The sequence below is a fragment of the Sparus aurata genome, chromosome 6, assembly GCF_900880675.1.
Source record: "Sparus aurata chromosome 6, fSpaAur1.1, whole genome shotgun sequence".
In the NCBI taxonomy this organism is placed as follows: Eukaryota; Metazoa; Chordata; class Actinopteri; order Spariformes; family Sparidae; genus Sparus; species Sparus aurata.
In genome coordinates, this window is record NC_044192.1 from 13,009,235 (window position 1) to 13,029,278 (window position 20,044).

General features: G+C 42.4%; 1 protein-coding gene across 2 annotated transcripts in view; it reads right to left on the reverse strand.

The window, feature by feature from the left end:
* eya2 (EYA transcriptional coactivator and phosphatase 2) overlaps positions 1-19,117 on the reverse strand; it is a 31,066-nt gene extending 11,949 nt beyond the window's left edge. Inside the window, exons 1-7 of one of the 2 annotated variants that reach the window (XM_030421378.1) lie at positions 18,724-19,117; positions 8,622-8,701; positions 8,090-8,132; positions 7,335-7,497; positions 6,104-6,220; positions 907-983; positions 534-717 (exon numbers count right to left, since the gene is read on the reverse strand). In XM_030421378.1, coding sequence (XP_030277238.1) covers positions 534-717; positions 907-983; positions 6,104-6,220; positions 7,335-7,437 — 481 coding nt within the window. In that variant the 5' untranslated portion in view covers positions 7,438-7,497; positions 8,090-8,132; positions 8,622-8,701; positions 18,724-19,117. Of the gene's footprint in view, positions 1-533; positions 718-906; positions 984-5,625; positions 5,886-6,103; positions 6,221-7,334; positions 7,498-8,089; positions 8,133-8,621; positions 8,702-18,723 lie in introns of those variants that run through there. The other variant, XM_030421379.1, reaches the window with a different exon arrangement.
* Between the last annotated feature and the right edge of the window lie 927 nt (positions 19,118-20,044).

A 20,044-nucleotide genomic window follows, 5' to 3' on the forward strand; every position in this document is an offset into this window, starting at 1 on the left:
ATGTCCACATGTGAAATTTCCACATTTACATGGAGATGTGATTTTTCTTAGATGCAAATTTTGAATTTCCACAAGTAGAATGTGTGAATTACATGAAATTTGCTCCACATTTTCAAAAATGAATTAAGAATTTTCACATATGAACGACAAACTTCTGTGATTGGTTGTATCTTTATCTCACATGTGATTGCCTTTTTAACATATGTAAATTACATATGCTCATATGCTTTTTTCACACATGTATCACAATTCCCACATCTGGGAAGGGCATATTGAAGGGTAACTCCCAGACAGATTTTACTCGTCTACAGTCGACTAGTCGTGGAGAACTCAAACGATGCCATTGAGTTTCATTATGTGAAACGTTGGATCCAGGGTTTTTAGAGTCATACGGTTTGACAAGGCTTGAAAGTAGAAAGAACAAACTTAATATCTATTACTTTATTATTTTGTCTATATATATAAAAAAAAAAAACGAACAAACCAAAAAATGTAACAACGTAAACATGTTCATCAGGTTCATCACTTCTTACCTGTGTGTGACTCTGGGCTGTGATTGGGCAGCATGACGGGGTGTTCTGGATGCTGATAGGCTAACGGAGCTGTGATGGCAGCAGGGCTGATGTTGCTGCCGGTTAGGTACGGGCTGTTGTAGTGATGTGAGTTGTAATACGGAGCGTACTGACTCGGACTGTAGCTTGAGTACGTTGAAAACTCCTGTCAGATAATAAACATGGACTTTAATTAGTCAGTGCTGTCATTTTAACAATATGATTAATATGTGACAGCCATGACAGCAGCTCCATTTTGTACGTTATTCATTAAGTTGCTAGGATTTGCTTTATAGTTTTTTCCTTTTATTGTGGAAACTCTTCAGACGTCTCGGAGGTAAAGCTTCTGACTCACTTGTTGTGTAGGGTTGAACGGGGTCGAACTGGAGATCGCATGGGTGCCTTGGAAAATTCCAGATGAAATACCACCACCTGAGAAGGGATGTGAAGACAAAGGTCAAACATTAAATCAAAGCAATAAATCATCGCACAGGATAGAGAACAATCGAAAACCCCGTGAACTGGTAGGAGATCTGACTGCGTTAACATCTTCTATTTGATGAATATAATTTCAAAAACATCCGATCCGATCCGTGTTGGAGGAAGTAATGAGCCGTAAACTTTGACTCCTTCTCCCACAGTGACAGCTCGGTGCTGCAGGGGCTGAGGGTGAGATTTATGTTTGACATAACAATACAGGTGGGAGGGTCTGCAGCTCTTCTCCCGGTGCTGCTTCTCCTTTCAAGACTCTTCTCAGTCTGATCAAGCCAAGGCAGGAATGTCTTACTCCGAGCAGTCCCCCCCAAACACACACAGGGACGACGCCTCACCCTGCATCTTTCTGTCAAGTCTGTTGTTTGTTGGTCTGATTAATCATTTCTCTTGTAATCGTATTACTTTCGCCTAAAGCACTGCAAAACTTTATTCCATCCCTTTTGTTTGTCAGATACTTGGATATCTCAGAGGGTGAACTTTTGACATGAACTAACGGTGAATTATGGACTAACGGTCCATATCGGACATCTAACTTATCGATGGGTTCATTTAAGTATAGCATCAAACAATCTTACATCATAGGGCCAATGGAGATCTCCCCCTAAATGATTTTTCAAGTAGCAGTGTTCAGACGTCAGTGACCGGAACAGTGCTTACTGACCATGTGGTGAAGTTTAAACAAGACTGCTGACCGAGTGCTAATAGCCTGTACTCAACATGCCTGCTACTGATGACTGTAACACACAGATGGTTAGCAGGTGTGTTTTCCACATTTAGCGACTTTAGCTCAGAGCTACAGTAACATTTGACGATTAGCCTGAAACACAAAGTACAGCTAAGGCTTACGGGAACACAATTTTAACAGGGGTATTTTGTCTTTAATTCAAGTATTGATGGCACGATCAAGTTATTTGGTTCATCTTAAGATGAACATAGATGTCTGTGCCAAATCTCATGGCAATCCATCTAACTGTTTTCACATGTTTAAGACTCATTGTGTCACTAGACGTAATATTGGGAGACCCCCAAAGATCAGTCCTTTGGGAACTATGAATGTCTGTGAGAAATTTAAATCCAATCCATCAAGCAGATCTTGAGATACTTCACCAGATAAGTGAAAACTTTGACTTGCTGGTGGCACTCGAGATCAATCCTCTGGGAACCATGAATGTATGTGTAGAATTCTTTGCCAATCCATGAAGTGGACGTTGACATATTTCACAAGATAACTCAAAACTTTGACATACTGGAGGCATTTGAAGTAAAGTCAGGGGACCATAAAAATTCACTTTGATCCATCCTCTGGGAACTATGAATGAAGAGAAATTAATGGCAGTCAATCTTATTGTTACTGAAATAGTTCAGTGAAAAGCAAACTGGAGGACCGACCAAGCTAGCTGGCACTGCTAAAAAAAGCTGAAAGGACCAGTGTTTGTAGGAGTGAAGTGAGGTAGAACATCCCCTCACTCTCCCCTTCCAATCCTGTCTGAAAACGTAAGGTTCTGGCCGCTAAAAATGCGGAAGGCACTTTCTAAAGCCGGTGTTTGGTTTGTCTGTTCCGGACTACTGTAGAATAGAATAAAAGGCTACCGCGAGCCGCAACCTGACACAGAGTAAACTCTAGATATGCAGGAGAATGTTTGTATGCACTGCAATGAAAGCAACGTAATACAAAACAGGTCAAATACCATTTACAAATAATTGCTTGCAACTATTTATTGAATGGGTGTTTTTTGTTATTGAAGGGAGGAAAGTACAATTAACACCATGTAACAGAAGAACTCACCTTAGGTCTGCCATTGGAAACAATACTAAATCAACTTCACACCATCTGTTTGTTCTGACTGTTTGCTGTGCAACAGGTTACCAAATATATTCAATAAAAATGAACTCTCCTCTGCCCTGACATGGCCTGAAGCCTCCCGATCTGTTTTTATACATGTACTTCCTCATGGCTGCCTTCCATCATTTCATCAGTCCACACCGCTCGCTCTTCCTCCTCATTTTCTTCTCCTCCTCCTCCACTCCACAGTGCATGACAAATGGGAGAATAATGACTCAGTGGAAGAACCACGCTCGAAACCTCCCCGCACAACACAACAAATCTTCAAAGCGGCTGAAGGAAAAATACAGGAGGTCTCTCGAGTAAACACAAGAAGGCTCCCAAAGTCCCCATTTGGTTTGAGTTGTACGCACAGTGTACAGTAACGCGTTTCGGTGGCTTCTTGCGGTATGTGTCCGTGTGTGCGTGCTCATGTATTGTGTACAGTATAATGGATGACATGGAAACATCCCGAAACCCTACAAAACATTTGGTTGTTGTGGCCGTTTATTACCGTTTGAAGTTTGCAGTTAATGATTTATGCATAAAAATATTCAAACAAAATGATTCTGTTTGGGAACAGTGTCCCTCAAACTCAAACTACGCTACAAAAAAACCCCCAAAAAAACAAAAAAACTTTTTTGTCGTGCTCCAACAGAGCCTGGTCACTGAAAGCTTTGCAGTTTGTTAGAGGTTTCATCAAAAGTGTGTTTACATGAATATTTACATTCCTGTGTAATGTCTGACATCTGAATGTTCTCTTAAAGAGGAAGTGATACAGAAAACTAGACATTCACTTCGAACACCGAAGACCATGAGAGGATACAGACAGGGGCTACGACCCCCCCACCCCCCCCACCCCCCTCACCCCCATGTACTTCAACATGTTCTCACGTGACTTAAGTTTCTCTACATTATGATAACAGCTCAATTATCTCCATGGTAACCAAGCAATCTTCGTTGGAATGAAAGCGCTGGAAAGTGGACGTTGAGTTGATGTTGCCAAACTGCAACGCCAAGGTATAAAAAAAATAACTGTCCGGCTCAAGTGATGCACTAATTCACAAACTTCTTCGCATAACCGTTTTAAGTCTGGGCCTGAATCAGCTGACTATGTGGTGAAGAAAGCGAGGTGTCATTTTAAGATCAACGAGCGGTCAGACAATGAAAAATCCAATTCTGGAAATAACGGATACAATCAGACAAAAACGACATTTTACAACTGTGGATTAAATTCGGACCACAAAACCATTCTGTAAGCTGTGCTGAATAATTACAACTCACAGATTGGTTAATAACTGTACTGTTTATCAGGGCTAAATAGAGAAATATATAGAAAAATAGCATCCCCAAACTACATAATACTCCCATGAACATTTATTACCTCCACTATTTTTCTATTTCTAACCTCTGATTCTGCCCAGCAACTACTGTTTGGATGCTCGCGCTTTCATAAAACCTCTTGTACTGTTCATCAGGGCTTACAGTGGATCTTCTAAATTTGAATATGCAATAACTTTGTGGGGAAACCAATAGGTCTAACCGGTTTGAAACAGGTTGTTGAATAACATATCCTTATGAATCCACAGAGAGAGTTCTTTGATCTTCAATTAAAGTTTGATGACATTAAAATCACTTGTTTAGACACACAGATCTTGTAATGACATGTTTATGTTGAGAAACACTGCAAAAGACACTAGTGGTAAAGGTTTTGCCCTCCTACTGTCTGAACATAAAAAAACAAGATAGGTTCTCAGATGGTTCCACTCTTCCAATGTGTTTATCTATGAGGAATAATCAAATGTCATTTGTGCTGTTCATCTTTGTTTCCTCCTTAAAATAAGTTTAGCTGAGCTGAAGAGCCGTTGAAAAGCTGTCATACGTTTGACTGCTACTAGTTAACCCGTCTGATTTCTTGTTCAGCTTGGACCCAACAACACTTGCTCCATTCCTGGACACTGCTCCTGAGAAATGAGGGATTTTATTACCGACTTCCAGTGCGCCCACTTCTGATTTGACCTCCAAATAAGGTGGTTCAAATTGTTGGCTTGTTAAAAAACCCGCTTGACTCTCCAAACGCTCCGTTTCTTGGCCTGTCTTTGTTCGAGCGTTGTCGCTGTGCTCCCTGATCTCAGCAACTGACTCTCAGCAAAACTAATACCGTATCTACAAAAATAAGATTAGAGATAAAGTAAAAAAACAAAACAAAACTGGAATGATCCTTTACCAAACTCTAAATAATCTCCAATGTACACTTGTTGGAATCACATTACTTTTTGCGAATGTCATGAGTGGGTTTCCTTAGAACAAAGTCATCCCGATGTGCCACTAAAAAAGAAAACTCTGGAAAGGGTAAACAGATTGTATGTGCATGCATTGGCCGGTTGAAATATAGAGAGCTCGTATTCCAATTAGCAGAGTTCTGAGCATTTTAAAAAAAAGCTGACAGATTCAGTATTTAGTGACGTGGGGGGAAAAACCAAGCTCATCTGTTTACTGTTAACCCTGTTTGTTTCTCCCTTTGTCTCATCCATACAGTGGAATCAGGGTCATCCCCCAGTCTGCAACTTTAAACCTGCTCGCCCCTCCGTATAATGCACCTTAACCTCTCCCCTCTCACACGCAAGGTCAATTTCACGCTGCTTTCAAAAGCCATAAAGTCGCAGCGAGCGAGTCATGCTTTCGGCGCCGGACGACTGAGGAATGTGTACAGCACAGATACACACAATCGCAGAAAAAAAAAAAAAAAACACTCACACACTCGCGCGGCCATGCGTGGGCAGAGGGCTGCACACACTCCCGAAGCATACCGTGTCTTCATTTTGAGTTTTATGTTTTTCCGGCGGAGACCCTCTTCCTATCTCTTCCTCCCTTGGTTATTCTTGTTTTTTTTTTCTTTTTCTTTCCTCCATCCTCTCTATTTCTCTTCCCCCCGTCCTATGTGTTTTCTTACTCTCTCCTTCTCTCAAGCAGACACAAGCGCTCGCATGCTGTGTTGTTGGTCTGAGCGGAGAAAGGGGGCCTGACCTCGAGAAAAGAGGAGGGGTGGGGAGACTTTTGACGCCAGGAGTCCAGACCGCAGCTAATGGAGAACAGGTGTGGCGGAGAGAAGGAGAGGAAAAAGAGAGAAAGAGGAGAGAGGAGAGGAGAGGAGAGGAGAGGAAAATAAAAGATGCATGCCCCTTCCAGCACGGTTAAAATCGCAGTTTTGTATCACACTGTGTTTGAGACTGACCGTGTGTGTGAGAGTAGCCGTAGAGACTCTGGCTGGGAGGAGTGCCGCTGAAGTTCGAGTAGCCGAGGAGTCCCGTCTGTCCCGGAGAGTGACTCAGGCCGTCTTCTGTTTTAATGTCTGAGTGTGGAGACAGGTAACAGGGAATGAATGTGCTGGAGCTGGCAGAGCAATGTTATGTTTGAAGTCGCAAGTAAATTGGAATATCTTTATCGTCGATGTGTAGCTACGACAAAGTTAAGCATGCATCTTCTTTCCTCTATGCTAAAACAATAAATCGTTACTGATTGCAAAAAAGTGTGATCTTAGCTCAGAGCCTCTTCATCAGACACTGATCGCAACTTGTCCATGTCCATGTTTGTTGCCATAATTCCAACATAAAATAGCCACAAACTGGACTTCCAAAAAAAGGAGTTCTGGAGTTTTTAAAGGGAGGATATGATCATACCTCAGTAGAAATCTGTATGAAGTCAATCTGTGTAAATTAAATTTGCAGATGTTTATACCAGGGGGAGTCCTGAGGTGGTGAGACACTAATTGGCGATATGATGACATATGATATATCAGTGTTTTAATATTTTACTCCACCCCCAATAAATAAGCCAAATAGGAGGAAAAATGCATCAAAACAGCAATGAAGTAACAGAGAATATAAGAAGGGTTGAGCTGCAGTAAAAAGTGTCACAGCTTAAATGCATACAGTGTGAGTATAGATGTAAACACAACCTGAATGAAGCTGCGGAGCAGCCTACGACTCAACATACGTGTCTGCTTTGGCAATAATGTTCATCAGGGTTTTATTCTGCATGTAGGTATAAATGTTTTATTTACGTATCTATTGTGCAGCCTTGCCTTAAAGTGTGCCCTTTTCCCGGACCACAAGCTTAGAACTCAACATAAATGCGTACAACACTTTCAAATCCATCTCTGTAACACAACCAGCTTGTTTCTTGTGTACAGTACATCTCCCCCTCTCGCCCCCCTCGCGTCTCCTTTTGTGTTTTGTAATGTCATTGTGGTGCAACACAACGGAGTTCATTTTCAGTTCAACACTGATGTTGTCCAATGTGCTGTACACTCAGTGTGTCTTGTTGCTTTCATAATAATAAAAAAAGAGCACTGAGCTCTTTGGAGAAAAAACCTGAGCCACAATAAGCAGCAGAATGTGGCGTTAATAGTGTGAGATTTTTTTTTTTTTGCTTTTGGAGATGATTAAGAAAATGACTGTACTCACTGTAGGACGGCATGCTGTAGCCCTGCGTATGGTGAGTGTAAGGTGTGTACGGCCCTGCAGCCTGGAGCGCTGGGCTGTACTGAGTCTGTCCATACGCAGCCATGACACTTCTCCAGGTCAGCTGAGCTCGAGGAGAAGGAAGAAGCGATGAGGAAACTTTTATCTGCAACGACAGAACACCACAAGCGGCACGGTTAGGAATGAGAGTGAGGACGAACATACCCTGTCGCTCATCAGAGACAGGCCCCTAGTTTTACAGACAGAGGAGTTAACGTTACAAACAGAAGAAACAGAACTGGTTTGTTGTGCCTCCAGCGCAAAGCAAAAGTGATTATAATCTAAGTGAAGCAACAAAATGGGACTTCCTGGAAAAATAAAGTTGATTCCTGAGTCTCATTCCAAGGATGGCAAATACTAACGTTGGTCCAACCTGAGCTGTCAACCCAAAGCGCCGGAATGATACTCAATAATTGATATTTTTCTCCAGGAAGCTCCATTTTGTCGCTTTAGTTAAAAAAAACCCTTACAGCTCTCGGTCAGATGAACGTAACATCAGACAGCTTTAGGGCTAATTCACGATGATTTTAAAGGATCTAGGGGTCCCCTTCGTGAGTTCAATCAACAGACATTAATAGTGCCCAATGTTGGCTTCAACTCTTTTAAGTATGAACACAAAGACATAACTTTCCAATGCATGACAAGAGAAGTTCCACTTTCACTGTAATTTCAGTGACAAGAGTCGGGGAAAAACTCACCTGCAGCAGGTAGGACGAAATTGAAACAGATGATCAAAAAGCCCTGTGAATGAAACGAGACGGAATTTAACAGTGAAACAAACAAAAAAAAACATTTTAAATAAGATGAAACTTTATTTTGTCGGACATTATCATGGTTATAATCATGGTTGTAAAAATTCCAGAGAAGGTTCACAGTAGAGAAGCAGACTCTTTAACTCCAACGAACATTTAACATTTCACAAAAAAGGGATGAAAAAAAGATGAATGATAAAGTTCATTTAAATTTGGAGTACTTTCAAAAGCTGCAAATACTTCACTTTAATAACAACCTTCAAAGGGAGCATTCTTTACCATCATCTCATCATCTTACTCTCACAAACACAAAACAATAAAGGTGTGAAATCCTGATGAGCAGTTTATGTAAAAGTTTACGTCAGGCGTCTTTATTCTGTCTGTCGACAGTCAGACTGGATGGACTGCAGTTAAAACAGCCCTCTTTCATCTACAGCACTTCACTCCTGTCTTTGTAGTTCCCCCCCCCATCTCTCACCTGGATCTGTGGAGGGAGCTTTATCCTCTTTATCCCTTCACGCTGCTGTTAGTCAGGTTCCTCTCGAGCCGTCAACTGTCCTGTGGAAACAATAGCAAACACACACCATCAGGACACAGGTATGCAGGTAACTGACACATGGCGACGTGCCCCGGGCCCTGCTGCGGTCGGGATGAGGAGGGGTGTGCGACGGTGGATATTTTCCCCCGTGCACACAGTTGAAGAGGTGAAGGACGGCGTGTATGAGAAAGAACAGTGGGTTATCGGTGAGTGACAGCCGAATGATGAGTAAAAAGGAACCTGACAGGTGACATTGTTTCGAGGGAAAATGGTACAAATGCACTGCAAAATGATTCCCCCGCTGCCGTGCACATTGTGGGCAGTGACTCAGCAAGAAATAACCAAGAAAACGAGGCGAGGCACTGATCCAAATTCAAACTAACGTGGGTGATTCTTGACAGAACTTCTCATGTATTCTGGGTGATACGGTGACACAATAGAGCTTTGTTTGGCGAGAAGACAAGATAAGACAAGAAGACAACAGGTTGGCGCAGGAGAGATTTTGCAATTGATTTCTGCTGTGGTTTTATGACCCGTATTTCATTTGAAGCTACAGAAAAATCTAAATTTATCATGACGTGCACAAGATTACATAAAGTTTTTTGGTCTAATGTTTGCTACCAGCTCCATCAAGAAGTAGTGATGGAAGGAATAAAGGAGGCTGGAAAGATGAGAGGGAAGGGGAGGTCCCGGCTCAGAGAGCAGGAGGTCGAGAGGTCAGTGCCAATTAGTCTGAGCAGGAAGCTGAATGAGGTCAGTCCCCTCGCCAGCAGATCCTAAACCTACACACAAGTCTAAAGCAAGACGCACTGTGGATGACTTTAGGTAAAAACTCAATTGACTCTAACACTGAGACGTTGTACGTCAAATCAAGATCAAATCCTTCTCAAAATGGAAATCGTGACAACCTCCGTGTGTTGACCGGTTGTCAGCTGGACGTCTATGCTGGATGTCACAGCAACCTTGAAATATGACATTCCCACTGACAGGTTTATTCAGCTATGCTACTAAAGTTTATATACACAGTGTGCAGCTTTATACATCCTCAAAACCCCCAAATAATGAGTCTAAAATTACTTAAAAACTAAGAAAGGAACACGGCCTCCCGGACTTGAACCCAAGTGTACTGCATGATAGGGTTTAAAAAAACTGGAGGCCGTCTTTGTACGCCTTCACTTACTTTTTAAAAATGTTTTAGAGTAAAATGATCAATTATCCCTGGTTTTTAAAAGAGAGGGTCTGACTGTGGCCATTATGGACGTGGAAACAATGTCACCATCTGGCTGTCTGCCTCATCACCACGTTTAAGCACTGGCCTCAGACAAGAACACAATGTCACCGACCAGCCGACGTTTGCTCCCGTGGTCAACAATATTCTCAAACTAGAGTGGAAACACCTTCAATTGTGTGGCTATGTTTGAAAAAAAGGCCCTCTCCTCTATCAACTTGATAATTCCCAGAGCACTAAAACGATCAGAGATGGTTTTCTGAGTTTGGTGTAAAAGAACTCAACTCCCACCTGACACTTTTCCAAATAATCACATGGAAAGCCATCCCAGAAGAGTGGAGAGTCTGGTAGAGCGACATGTTAGTACCCGCGGGTTTGAATGAGCTGTTCAACCGTCACGCGTGTCCTCGCGCTTTTGGTCGCGTTGTCTTTCAAAAAACATAAAACAGTAGGAAAACGACAAAAAGGTTAAAATACTCATACTCCTTGTTTATTTGTGCTGCAAATCAACGCACAGCAAGCTGAACTCCTTTTATCATTTTCATCCCTCTATTTTTCTCTCTCCCTCTGCCTCCCTCTGCCTCTCACTTTGCCTCTGGGCCATTCCAATCTGGCAAAAGCTGCAGCTAACTGCCCCGACCCCTGACCTCGCTGACAACACAACGACAGAGACAGATGACAGTCATGAATTATAGGGGCAGCAGGGTTTTACAGCGAGATGAAGGTGAGGGAGGGCGGGGGGGGAGTAAAAGCTGTCCGAGAGAAAGAGACCGGAGAGACGGACACCGTGACCGTGTTGATCAACAGAAGCCTCGCCGGGCGTCACAAAACCTGAGACGACCCGCGGAGTACTTTCTGCTGTTCTCGTGTCATTAAGAACAACATTTATTGGACAGAATCGAAGAGAGAACAAATGTTATGTTGTGTCAGCCCCGGCCGATGGAGCCACCCTCCCGGCTTGAAAAAAAAAGAACAAACACTCGAGACAGCCCACTGTGTTTTTTGAGTAAATAAAGATGTTTCTCAAAAAGCCACAAAGAATTTGCAGCCAAGAATCCACCTGCACGTCTGTGTTATTGGCCGTAAAATAGACATTAATAAAAACAACCTGTAAAAGTGACACTTAGGAGATGGTTTAAGTTTATCACATCGCTAATAGCCATAGCCAAAGAATACAAATGTGAAGATAGATTTCAAGATGTTTCTGATTGAACTTACCAAACATATTAACCAACAAAATGTTGTTTTTTTTTACTTCAACTCACTCTGAAATCTGTCCTTTTTAATCCAAACCGTGTGTTGATGTATATCATTGGCTTTTCTGTGATCTCCCACTTCAGAAATAACCCACAAGACCTTGTAGCCGCCAGAGACCCTGACGTGACCTTCATCACAGGCAGACTGTGAAGCTCGAGAGAGTATCGCTGATCCCACAGCACAGAGGACAAACAAGGAAAGTGCTGTTGAGCTTTGCATTTCCTAGTAGGGATCATAATGTGAAGGCAACGGCTGTTCAGAGTCCTTTTGACTTCAGCTGCATCCCCTGCAACAGTCCTGTCTGCGCACACACGCTCGCACACACAAACACAAAAACTGTGTGTGATAGCGAAAGGCACTTCCTGGTTCAGGGCGAGGCCTGGGAGGAGGGCGCACAAGGCCATGGGAACTGCAGGACACCGGAGGGAAGATGAGCGGAGCTCAGCAGAGATGTGGAGGGCCGAGGGCTGAAACTAAAGCTAAAACAAACCCAGCGGGGCCACGGGGGGCCACAGGGCCACAAGGCCAGTCCCGCCAGCTTCACCTGGGTCCCAGGGTTCTGCTAGACCACTGCTTCTTTCACGGATATCAAATTCTACCCTTCGAGCTGATGGATTACATCACAGGATGGTGTATTGTGTTTTAAGTTAAAATGTTATTTGATACAGTCAAAGGGATACACTGAGTTTATACAGATTTACCTGTTGTTCAGCAAAACTGTTGAGCGAAGACCGAAATGAAACCGATATGCGGCGACTAGTTGGTTAATCAAGAGGACGCCACGACCAAAACAAGGCAGCTCGTACGCAGAATCTGTTGACATAGCAATCGATAAATTGTGAGCTGGCTACACGATAAAATCCACCTCCATCTTAAAAGGTCAGCTGTCGTGTCAAATGGTGGTTTCATGAGTCAGTCAGGGTTAATTGAATTTCGCATGAAGGATGTGAGCCGTTGATCTTATTTACATTCTTCAAAAATAATTTGAATATCATGTCTGGTTTCTGTGTGTGCGTGTGTGTGTGTGTGTGTGTTTGTGTGTGTGTGTGTTTGTGTGTGTGTGTTTGCGGTTGGACGTTTAGAGCGTCAGTATGTGCTATATCAGTGTCTGTCTGAGTCCTTGTCATGTCTGCAGCGACCCTGCGAATGAATTGACCTCTTATTAAAACATTTCTCGACCAACTGCTCTGCGAGGTGACTTGCTGGCCTGTAATGGTGCCATATGGGACCTCCACCTGGAGCCCTCGATTTGGACAGTCGATTTGCCGAAGCGCCCGGGGCAACGGTTGGGGGCTGATTCATTGCCTTGCACACAAACCCTCTCTCTCTGTCACTGATGAAAGACACAGAACAAGGGCCCAGTATCTGTGTGACACTATCGTGCCATCTGCCAACTGCTGATCTGTTCGACTATCTTTGGCACACGGTCAGACAGACTGCAGTTAAAAAACAAAAGTGTGCTTTTATTTCAGGATATCATTTTAAGAATTACCGTTTTCATTTGCATCCAGATCGAGATTGACAAAGAAAGCCAGCACCTTGTTAGAAGCTTGTGATGTCCCTGCTATTGAAAGGTGCCGTATAAAAAGGTTTCTTACTTAAAGACAACATATTAGCCCTTTCCTGCAAATATAATAATCCCTCAATAAACTCACTGTATACAGCCTTCAGAGAGATGTCCCATGCATGCACAAAACTCATTATATACCTATAAATAAGTATGTAGATACAGTGCAGCACTCCAGCTGAGGATGATTAATGTATCATTCAGTAGATTAATTTCTTTGATCAATCGCTCCATAATTTGTCAATAAAATCTTACAAAAACAGTACACCGTCCAGAATTTCATCAATACCAAAGTGAAGACATAAAACGAAGAAAAAGTGTTAAACTCTCACAACTGAGGAGCTGGAGCCAGGTTTTGTTTGTTTTTTTTTTTGTCTGAAAATTACTTAAATCAAATACCATTTATCAAAAGTGCTGCTGATTCAGTTTCGACTAATCACTTTAGCTCCACAAATCATCATCAAACAATATCTAAAAGCGCCGCCGTCAAGTTGGGCACAATGTTTGTCATCAGTCCAAGATAGATGGCTGAACTTGTCTTTAATCAAAGAAGGATAAAAGCAATAAATGTGTGAAAGAGAATAAAAATGCTGAAAATCAAAGTTTTCTTTGGCAAATTGAAAGTGGTTCATTGAACCGAGGCTCAGACGTGCTGGTGGTCTGCCAACAGATGTTCAGGATTGATAAATCTCAACCCGGCACGACCTCAGCAACCAGAGAATTCATTAAGAGGCAAACACAATCCAAGAGCACATATTTTAGCATCAAGTACATTAACAAAGTTTGTTATCACAACCCATATTCTGGTTAATGTCCCATTTGTGCTAATGTGTGTACACTTGATACACTATAATTCATTGTTGTTGACACGCCAAAATCAATTAACGGGATATCTCTGTTGACACGCAGACAAAGCCGTCCATCAGCAGAAAAATAAATGAGAAACAGTGGGTTACTCTTGATGTCTGGAATACGCTTAACTCGCCAGTAACCTGTCAGGTTTCTGTTGACACCACACCACCTTTTCGCTGACGCCATCAAAAGCGAAATTACAAGAGTAAGATGTTTCCATGTTTCAGTCACCTGTTTATCAGGCCGACCCATCTCGGTGAGGTTTCACACAGCTGGCACGGAAAAAAAGAAAAAAAAATGCTTTGAGAGCCGTAAGTGTTTAAATCATCAACCGAGAATTAGGGGAACTCGAGCAACCAGTTTAAAAACCTGCGTGAGCGCTTCATCCCGATTAATCCCCTTTATTGACATGTACAACTCTCACAGGAGTCACACACACACACACACACACACACCTGGCCCGTGCTTCAGTTCTTTAAATGAAAAGTGAATGAACGGGCTCCTTTGAACGAAACAGAAGTCATTCGACAAGAGGCTCCAATTAATCTCTGGCAGCAGTGAACCTGTTGCCGACTCTGTCTGCACTCTGTAACTTTAGCCGTAGACTTGGTGGCCCTTTTCTTTCCACTTGACTAACTCCCTGCTACAAGACTGCCTAAATGCCAGCAGCTACCCCCCTTCTGTCCCCTCAGTAATCAAAACCTCTTTATCCGACAATGCCAGTGTCTTTATCTCCAGCACACACTCCTTTTACCCCTTCCTAAATAACTTCTCAATAAAATTCTGCGTTCTTGTTATACTTCCTAATTCTTTCTTTTGTTCCTCCTCGCTCGCCCTCATCTCCCGACACACACTCTAATAATATCCCTGATAATTTTCCCCCTGTATTAATGCCAAATCCAAGAGAGGGACCACCTACCCCAAGGCCCAGACTCTGACTCCCCCAGAACCAGTGCCCCGGGACGGGGGGTCAGAGTGGGGGACAGCTGGCAGACCTCCCAGCAGCCTGGAGGAGCGGGTGTGGGGTTGGAGGACTGGGCTGACCCCAGTCAGATGGTGGTCTGGCTCCCAGGTAAAAAAACATCTGGTCCAGTGATGGGAGGGCGGTCGCACATGCGCTCGCACACTCAAAAACTGACACACGCCTGACTGCATGAGTGCTCCTGCCTTCTCTAATGAACGCGCACACACAAACACACACACACACACACACACACACACACACACACACACACTCAGACTGGCTGCTTTATTAGTCATTAGGACAAAAAGGTTTGCCCTCGATTGGTCTCCTCAGCAGATAGAAGCAAGTGGCCGCCCTAGTTGCCAACAGCTGGCCAGACAAACTTGCTGGTAGCTGAAGGTCCAATTACTTCTTTACTGATAGTTTTACTGTGTGAGCGTGTGTGTGATTGTGTGTGTGTGTGTGTGTGTGTGTGATTGTATGTGTGTGTGTGTTTGAGAGAGAGAGAGAAAAGAGGAAGCGAGAGAGATTTATGCCTTTATGTACAGATAAGAATGCAGGACAAATGAGATGAGATATGAGTTATGAGCAGGTATTAAAAGATGGAAAAATTCAGAAGCCCAAAGAAAAAAGTCCCTGAACCGCAGAGAATGATTAAAGTTCTCTTTTTCAGTGGAAAACACCCCAAACCGTTGTTATGAAGCACGAAAAAAAAAAAAAAGAAGAGAAATACGGTCACTGCGGGCTACACGCTGCGATGTGTGTGGCTTCACCAGTCTCCAGATGAGATAAGAGGGGAAGAGGAGATGGCCAAAGAGACAGCTGTTGTCTGCTGACAGCACCAGCACGCATGGACCTACACACACACACATCGCAACGAGGCCTCCCCGGGCGCTCTCTGGGGGCTTAAGGGAATTAAAAAAAGGCAGGGAGGAAGGGTGAGGAGAAAAGCGTGATAACCTCTGAGCCTCAAACCGTTCCCGAGAGCCAACAGATCAACATGCGGCGTCACCAGCATCTCTCTTTTTTTAATCCCCGGCCTCTGGTTTCACATATTAACATGTACGTGCAGATTCACACGCACGTACATGTCCACGAGGTCTCACACCGTAACAACAGACTCACTGCTTAAGAATAAATTCTCACATACACACAAATTAAAGTCAACTAAGATCACACTGAGAGAAAACGAGGAGGATTAGAGGGCGAGAAAGTCAGTTCGTAATCATGTCTTTGTTTAGCAGCATCGCCTTCTGCTGTTGCTTTAATGCTTCGCCATGATTTTTTTTTTTTTTTTTTTTTTTTTTTACAAAGAACAGTCTTGATGTAGTCAGACAGCTGCACATATCAGGCTACACTCACGATTACTTCTTGTGAAGTTGTATGAAGTTCAGAAGCCGAAACCTGAAACTCACCCAGGAAACACGAAATTAATGATTTTATTAACCCAAAGTCTGACTTGAAAACTTGCTGTACTTCTTTGTTTGTGTACTTTCTTCTGTTTTTAAATTTGACTCGCCTTTTTTTTAAGAGTTAAGAGACATTTGGACCGAGACACAAAAAACTTGAGATGCCAAAATAAAGGAGGTTGAGTCTCGACGGGCGAATGCAAAACGCTAAAGAAGAAAAACGACAGATGAGTGAGGTTAACAAAGTGCACTTCTAGCTTCATCTTTAAAAAGCGAGGTTTTCAAATTCTTGTGTGTTCAGATTTACCGTTTACCTAATCTGTTGCTCTCATTATGTAAAAAAAAAAACAAGGACAACCTGAGGTAATGACACATAATCACCTGTCAAACATAAAGTACACAGTGTTGGAACCTGCTCCACAAAAAACTGTCAGATGATGATGACCTTGTGCAAATTTGGATGAGCACAAAGGCGAGTGTGTGAGCGAACACAATGGTGTCACAGAACGAGAAAAACAGCCTCTAACTGAGCAGGACGACGACTTGCACAACGCACCGAACATTCAGCAAGCTCAAATGAAAGCTGTGAGAATATCTTGACTATATTCTCAGACCGTGACAGCCCTGGTTTAACCCCCGAGTTCAAGTCAGCAAGGCTAGTTTGACTCCCAGGGAAAGAGAGAGAGGAGGAGGAGGAGGAGGAGGAGGAGGAAGAGGCACACAGAAGCTAAAAGACATCTAGAGCCGTGCGGCTGTGAAGAAATATAATGAAATTGGTGCAGATAAAGTCAGAAAGAGCAGAGCTTCCTATGAAAATATTTATCATTCCACAAACGTTTGGCTACAGAGGGCTTTGGAATTAATTTGTGTTTTCTTAAGAAGGGGGTGCCTCGCGCTACAGGATGGGGAATTCTCCACAGCCCGGGACTTTTTTTGGGGCTGCTGCGCTTATTCACAATTTATTAGAGCCAGTAATAGGAACCATGAAGGGAGAGAGAGAGAGAGCGAGGGGGGGGGGAGAGGAGGGGAGAGAGAGAGAGAGAGAGAGAAGGTCCCGGCCCGGCCGTGCATGGAGAGGAGGGAGTCCAGAAAATGGGGCCTAATGTTATTAAGAGAAGAACCGCAGTGTTAAATCAAACACGCCCGAGCACACACACCTTTGGTATGTGGTCTGAGCACCCCTCCTCCTCCACCTCCACCTCCACCTCCATCAAGACCCCTGGATGTTATTTGTGTGGGGTTGCAATGCAGGTATATAAAGGAGATTTACTGAGATTTACAATCCGTCACAGAACTGAATCTGATACAGCGACTGTCGAAAAATGAAACCCCCACTTTGGCTGGCAGGAGACAAGGAGAGACATACATTCAGTTATAAAAGTCGAGATGTGAGATGTGAGATGTCGAGCTGGTAGAAAAGAAAATTATTCTACTTTTAAACTGTGTTACCCCTGCATTTACAATGATAATATCAACACACACATATTTTTGCATCTAGAAAGATGCAAAAACTAAATTGTACAAATGAAAAAAATGCAAATTTAGCTGTTATCTTAAATAGAAATTACGTTACGAGCGCTATTTCTTTCTTTAAAAAAAAAAAAAAATTCATATGTTTTAAAACTGGGGATAAAAAGTCCATTACAAGAATTACAAGAAAACACCACATTATATTTCTCTGCTTTAAATCTATTTATTTATTTAGGGCCCCATTGATCCGTGTCCCTCCCACTGTGCAGCTGATAGAAATGATTGAAGGTGATTTAAATGGTTGGCAAAACACAAGCGAGTGGGTTTTTTTCGAGTTTGGAGCCATGAAGGGGTCCTTGAAAAATATGAATACCTGCCTTTGAAAAATGCTTAGCGAGCCCCCCCCTCCCCTTAATTTACTTAATGAGGGTCCCTGCGTGGCTGCTGAGGGGGGTGTCAGTGATTTGGGTGTAATCTTCTGTACTTAAAGCAAAAAAAGAAAAAAAAAAAGAAGTGTTGCAGCGACTCAGGCAGCACCAAGAAAAACAAAAGGAGCTCAGGGTGCCTCACACACTCCTCGGCCCACCACCACACACATCTTTTTTAAAGGGGCTCAGCGAGAGAACACAAGCAGGTTTGTTGTTTTTTTAAAAGTTTGCTGTTCTTATTGATGACTTTTACAATAAATACAAGCAACAGAAACTGAAGAAGTAAGAGTGAAAATGATGTGAAAGTATCTCCAGCTGACAGGAACATTTACTTTTAACACTGGCTTTTACTTTTTCTCTGTTGCAATATAGTTTATAGTTTATAATTTCAAATATATCCTGCAAGCGTTTGGCTGTTCTATGAAACATTTGAGATCCTTTTTATGAAAGAATTGGAAAAATAATATTAATATCTGTCTGCTGTAATTATTCCCTAAATTACTCAGACACATAATTTTTTTCAAATATCGTCATCTGTATTATTTAATGATCTGATTAAAAAAGAGGAAATATTTTATAAATTAAAAATATTCACATGTTTATATTGTAAACGTATCACACGTGTGGCAGGGGGTTATTAGTGGCATTAAGGGGATATCATTCTGATATAAATCTAAAATGAAATGCCAGGAATAAAAGCAGATTCAAGACGCTGAATTATAATTATTTAAATATTTTTCGAGAGTGAAATATGAGCTCTAATAGTGTTACATTCAATGCGGTGTTTGGACCAGAATAAACACCTTAAAATCAAACACTGAAAATACAATAATAAAAAAAAAAAAGACTGAAGGATTTCACACTTACCATCATTCAAGAAAGACGAATATGCAGGGAAAAAAAAAAAAAAAAACAAAAAACAACCATTTAAAGAAAATCCGAGTGTCAGTCAGAGCGGTTGTCTCTCCATGCCCCGGAGGACTGCGCAGACTTTTCTTCACAAGTGTCCCGGCCAAAAAGAAAAAGACCAGCGACAAAGTGAGCGAACTCACAGATCCCGAGAAGAGGAAGGAAGGGAGAAGAAAAAGAAGCAGGAGTGTGTCGGTCGGGTCGACAGACGGCTGACAGCTTTCTGCAGACACTCACTCTCATCGATCTCACTTCTCCTCCTCTGCAGCTTCAGGAGCGTGTTTGCTTTCCCGGCGGTGGGGAAGTGATGTTAAGTAAATGAGCGAAGATCACTGGTTCCTCCTCCTCCTCCTCCTCCTCCAGAGAGGTGCGCGCAATGCACACAGCCTGAACGTGTGTGTGTGTGTGTGTGGCGCCCTCCCCATATCCCGACCATTTAGAGCTGCTTCACCTCTCAGCTTCTTCTTCTTCTTCTTCTTCTGCTTCTTCCTCCTCTTCCTTCTCTATCTGCTCTTTAAATCTTTTGTTTGGTCAAGGGGCTCCTCTTCTTCTTCTTCTTCTTCTTCGCTTTTGTTTACACAACGACTCACCCGAACCATTCAGTCCGATCCTTGTGAAGCTGCAGGACTCTCTGTATGCACTCCAGATAGGAGGACTTATCGGTCTGTGGTAAACACCTGCAGGGTTATTGACAGCTTTATCAAGATGGTGTGTTATCTCTTGCAGTTGTGTGTGTGTGTGTGTGTGTTTGTGTGTGTGTGTATTCATTATTCTCGTCCCCCTCTCACTTCATTCATACTATTTCTCTATAGTGTGTGATTTACCTGGCAGGCGCAACTCTCGAGCCGAAACAAAACACAGCACGCACAGGTACCTTTTGGCAAAAAAATGTGTTTTTATTTACTCATGTATTCATTTATTTATGTTTTTTATTGGTCTTTTGTCAAAGCTTAACCCCAAGACTAGATTGACAGCAATAACATGATTAAATTATTGGAAAAGTTACTTAAGTTATGTAAAAGAACACGAAAATCTTCAGCAAAACTACAAAGTAGCCTATTTAAAGTAAAATGTAGGTTAGTCATTATGTAGTAAAGTTAAGTTAGTGTATAAATATCAGTTGATTGTCATTAATTCTACTGATTTATCAAAGCATGCAGATGTCACTCTACTATCATTTTAAATTTTGACACACACAAAACTAAAAGACAGCACTCTAAACCTCAGTTGATACGGCAAGAATATAGAGTACTATTTTGTTGCTCACAAAATAGTACTC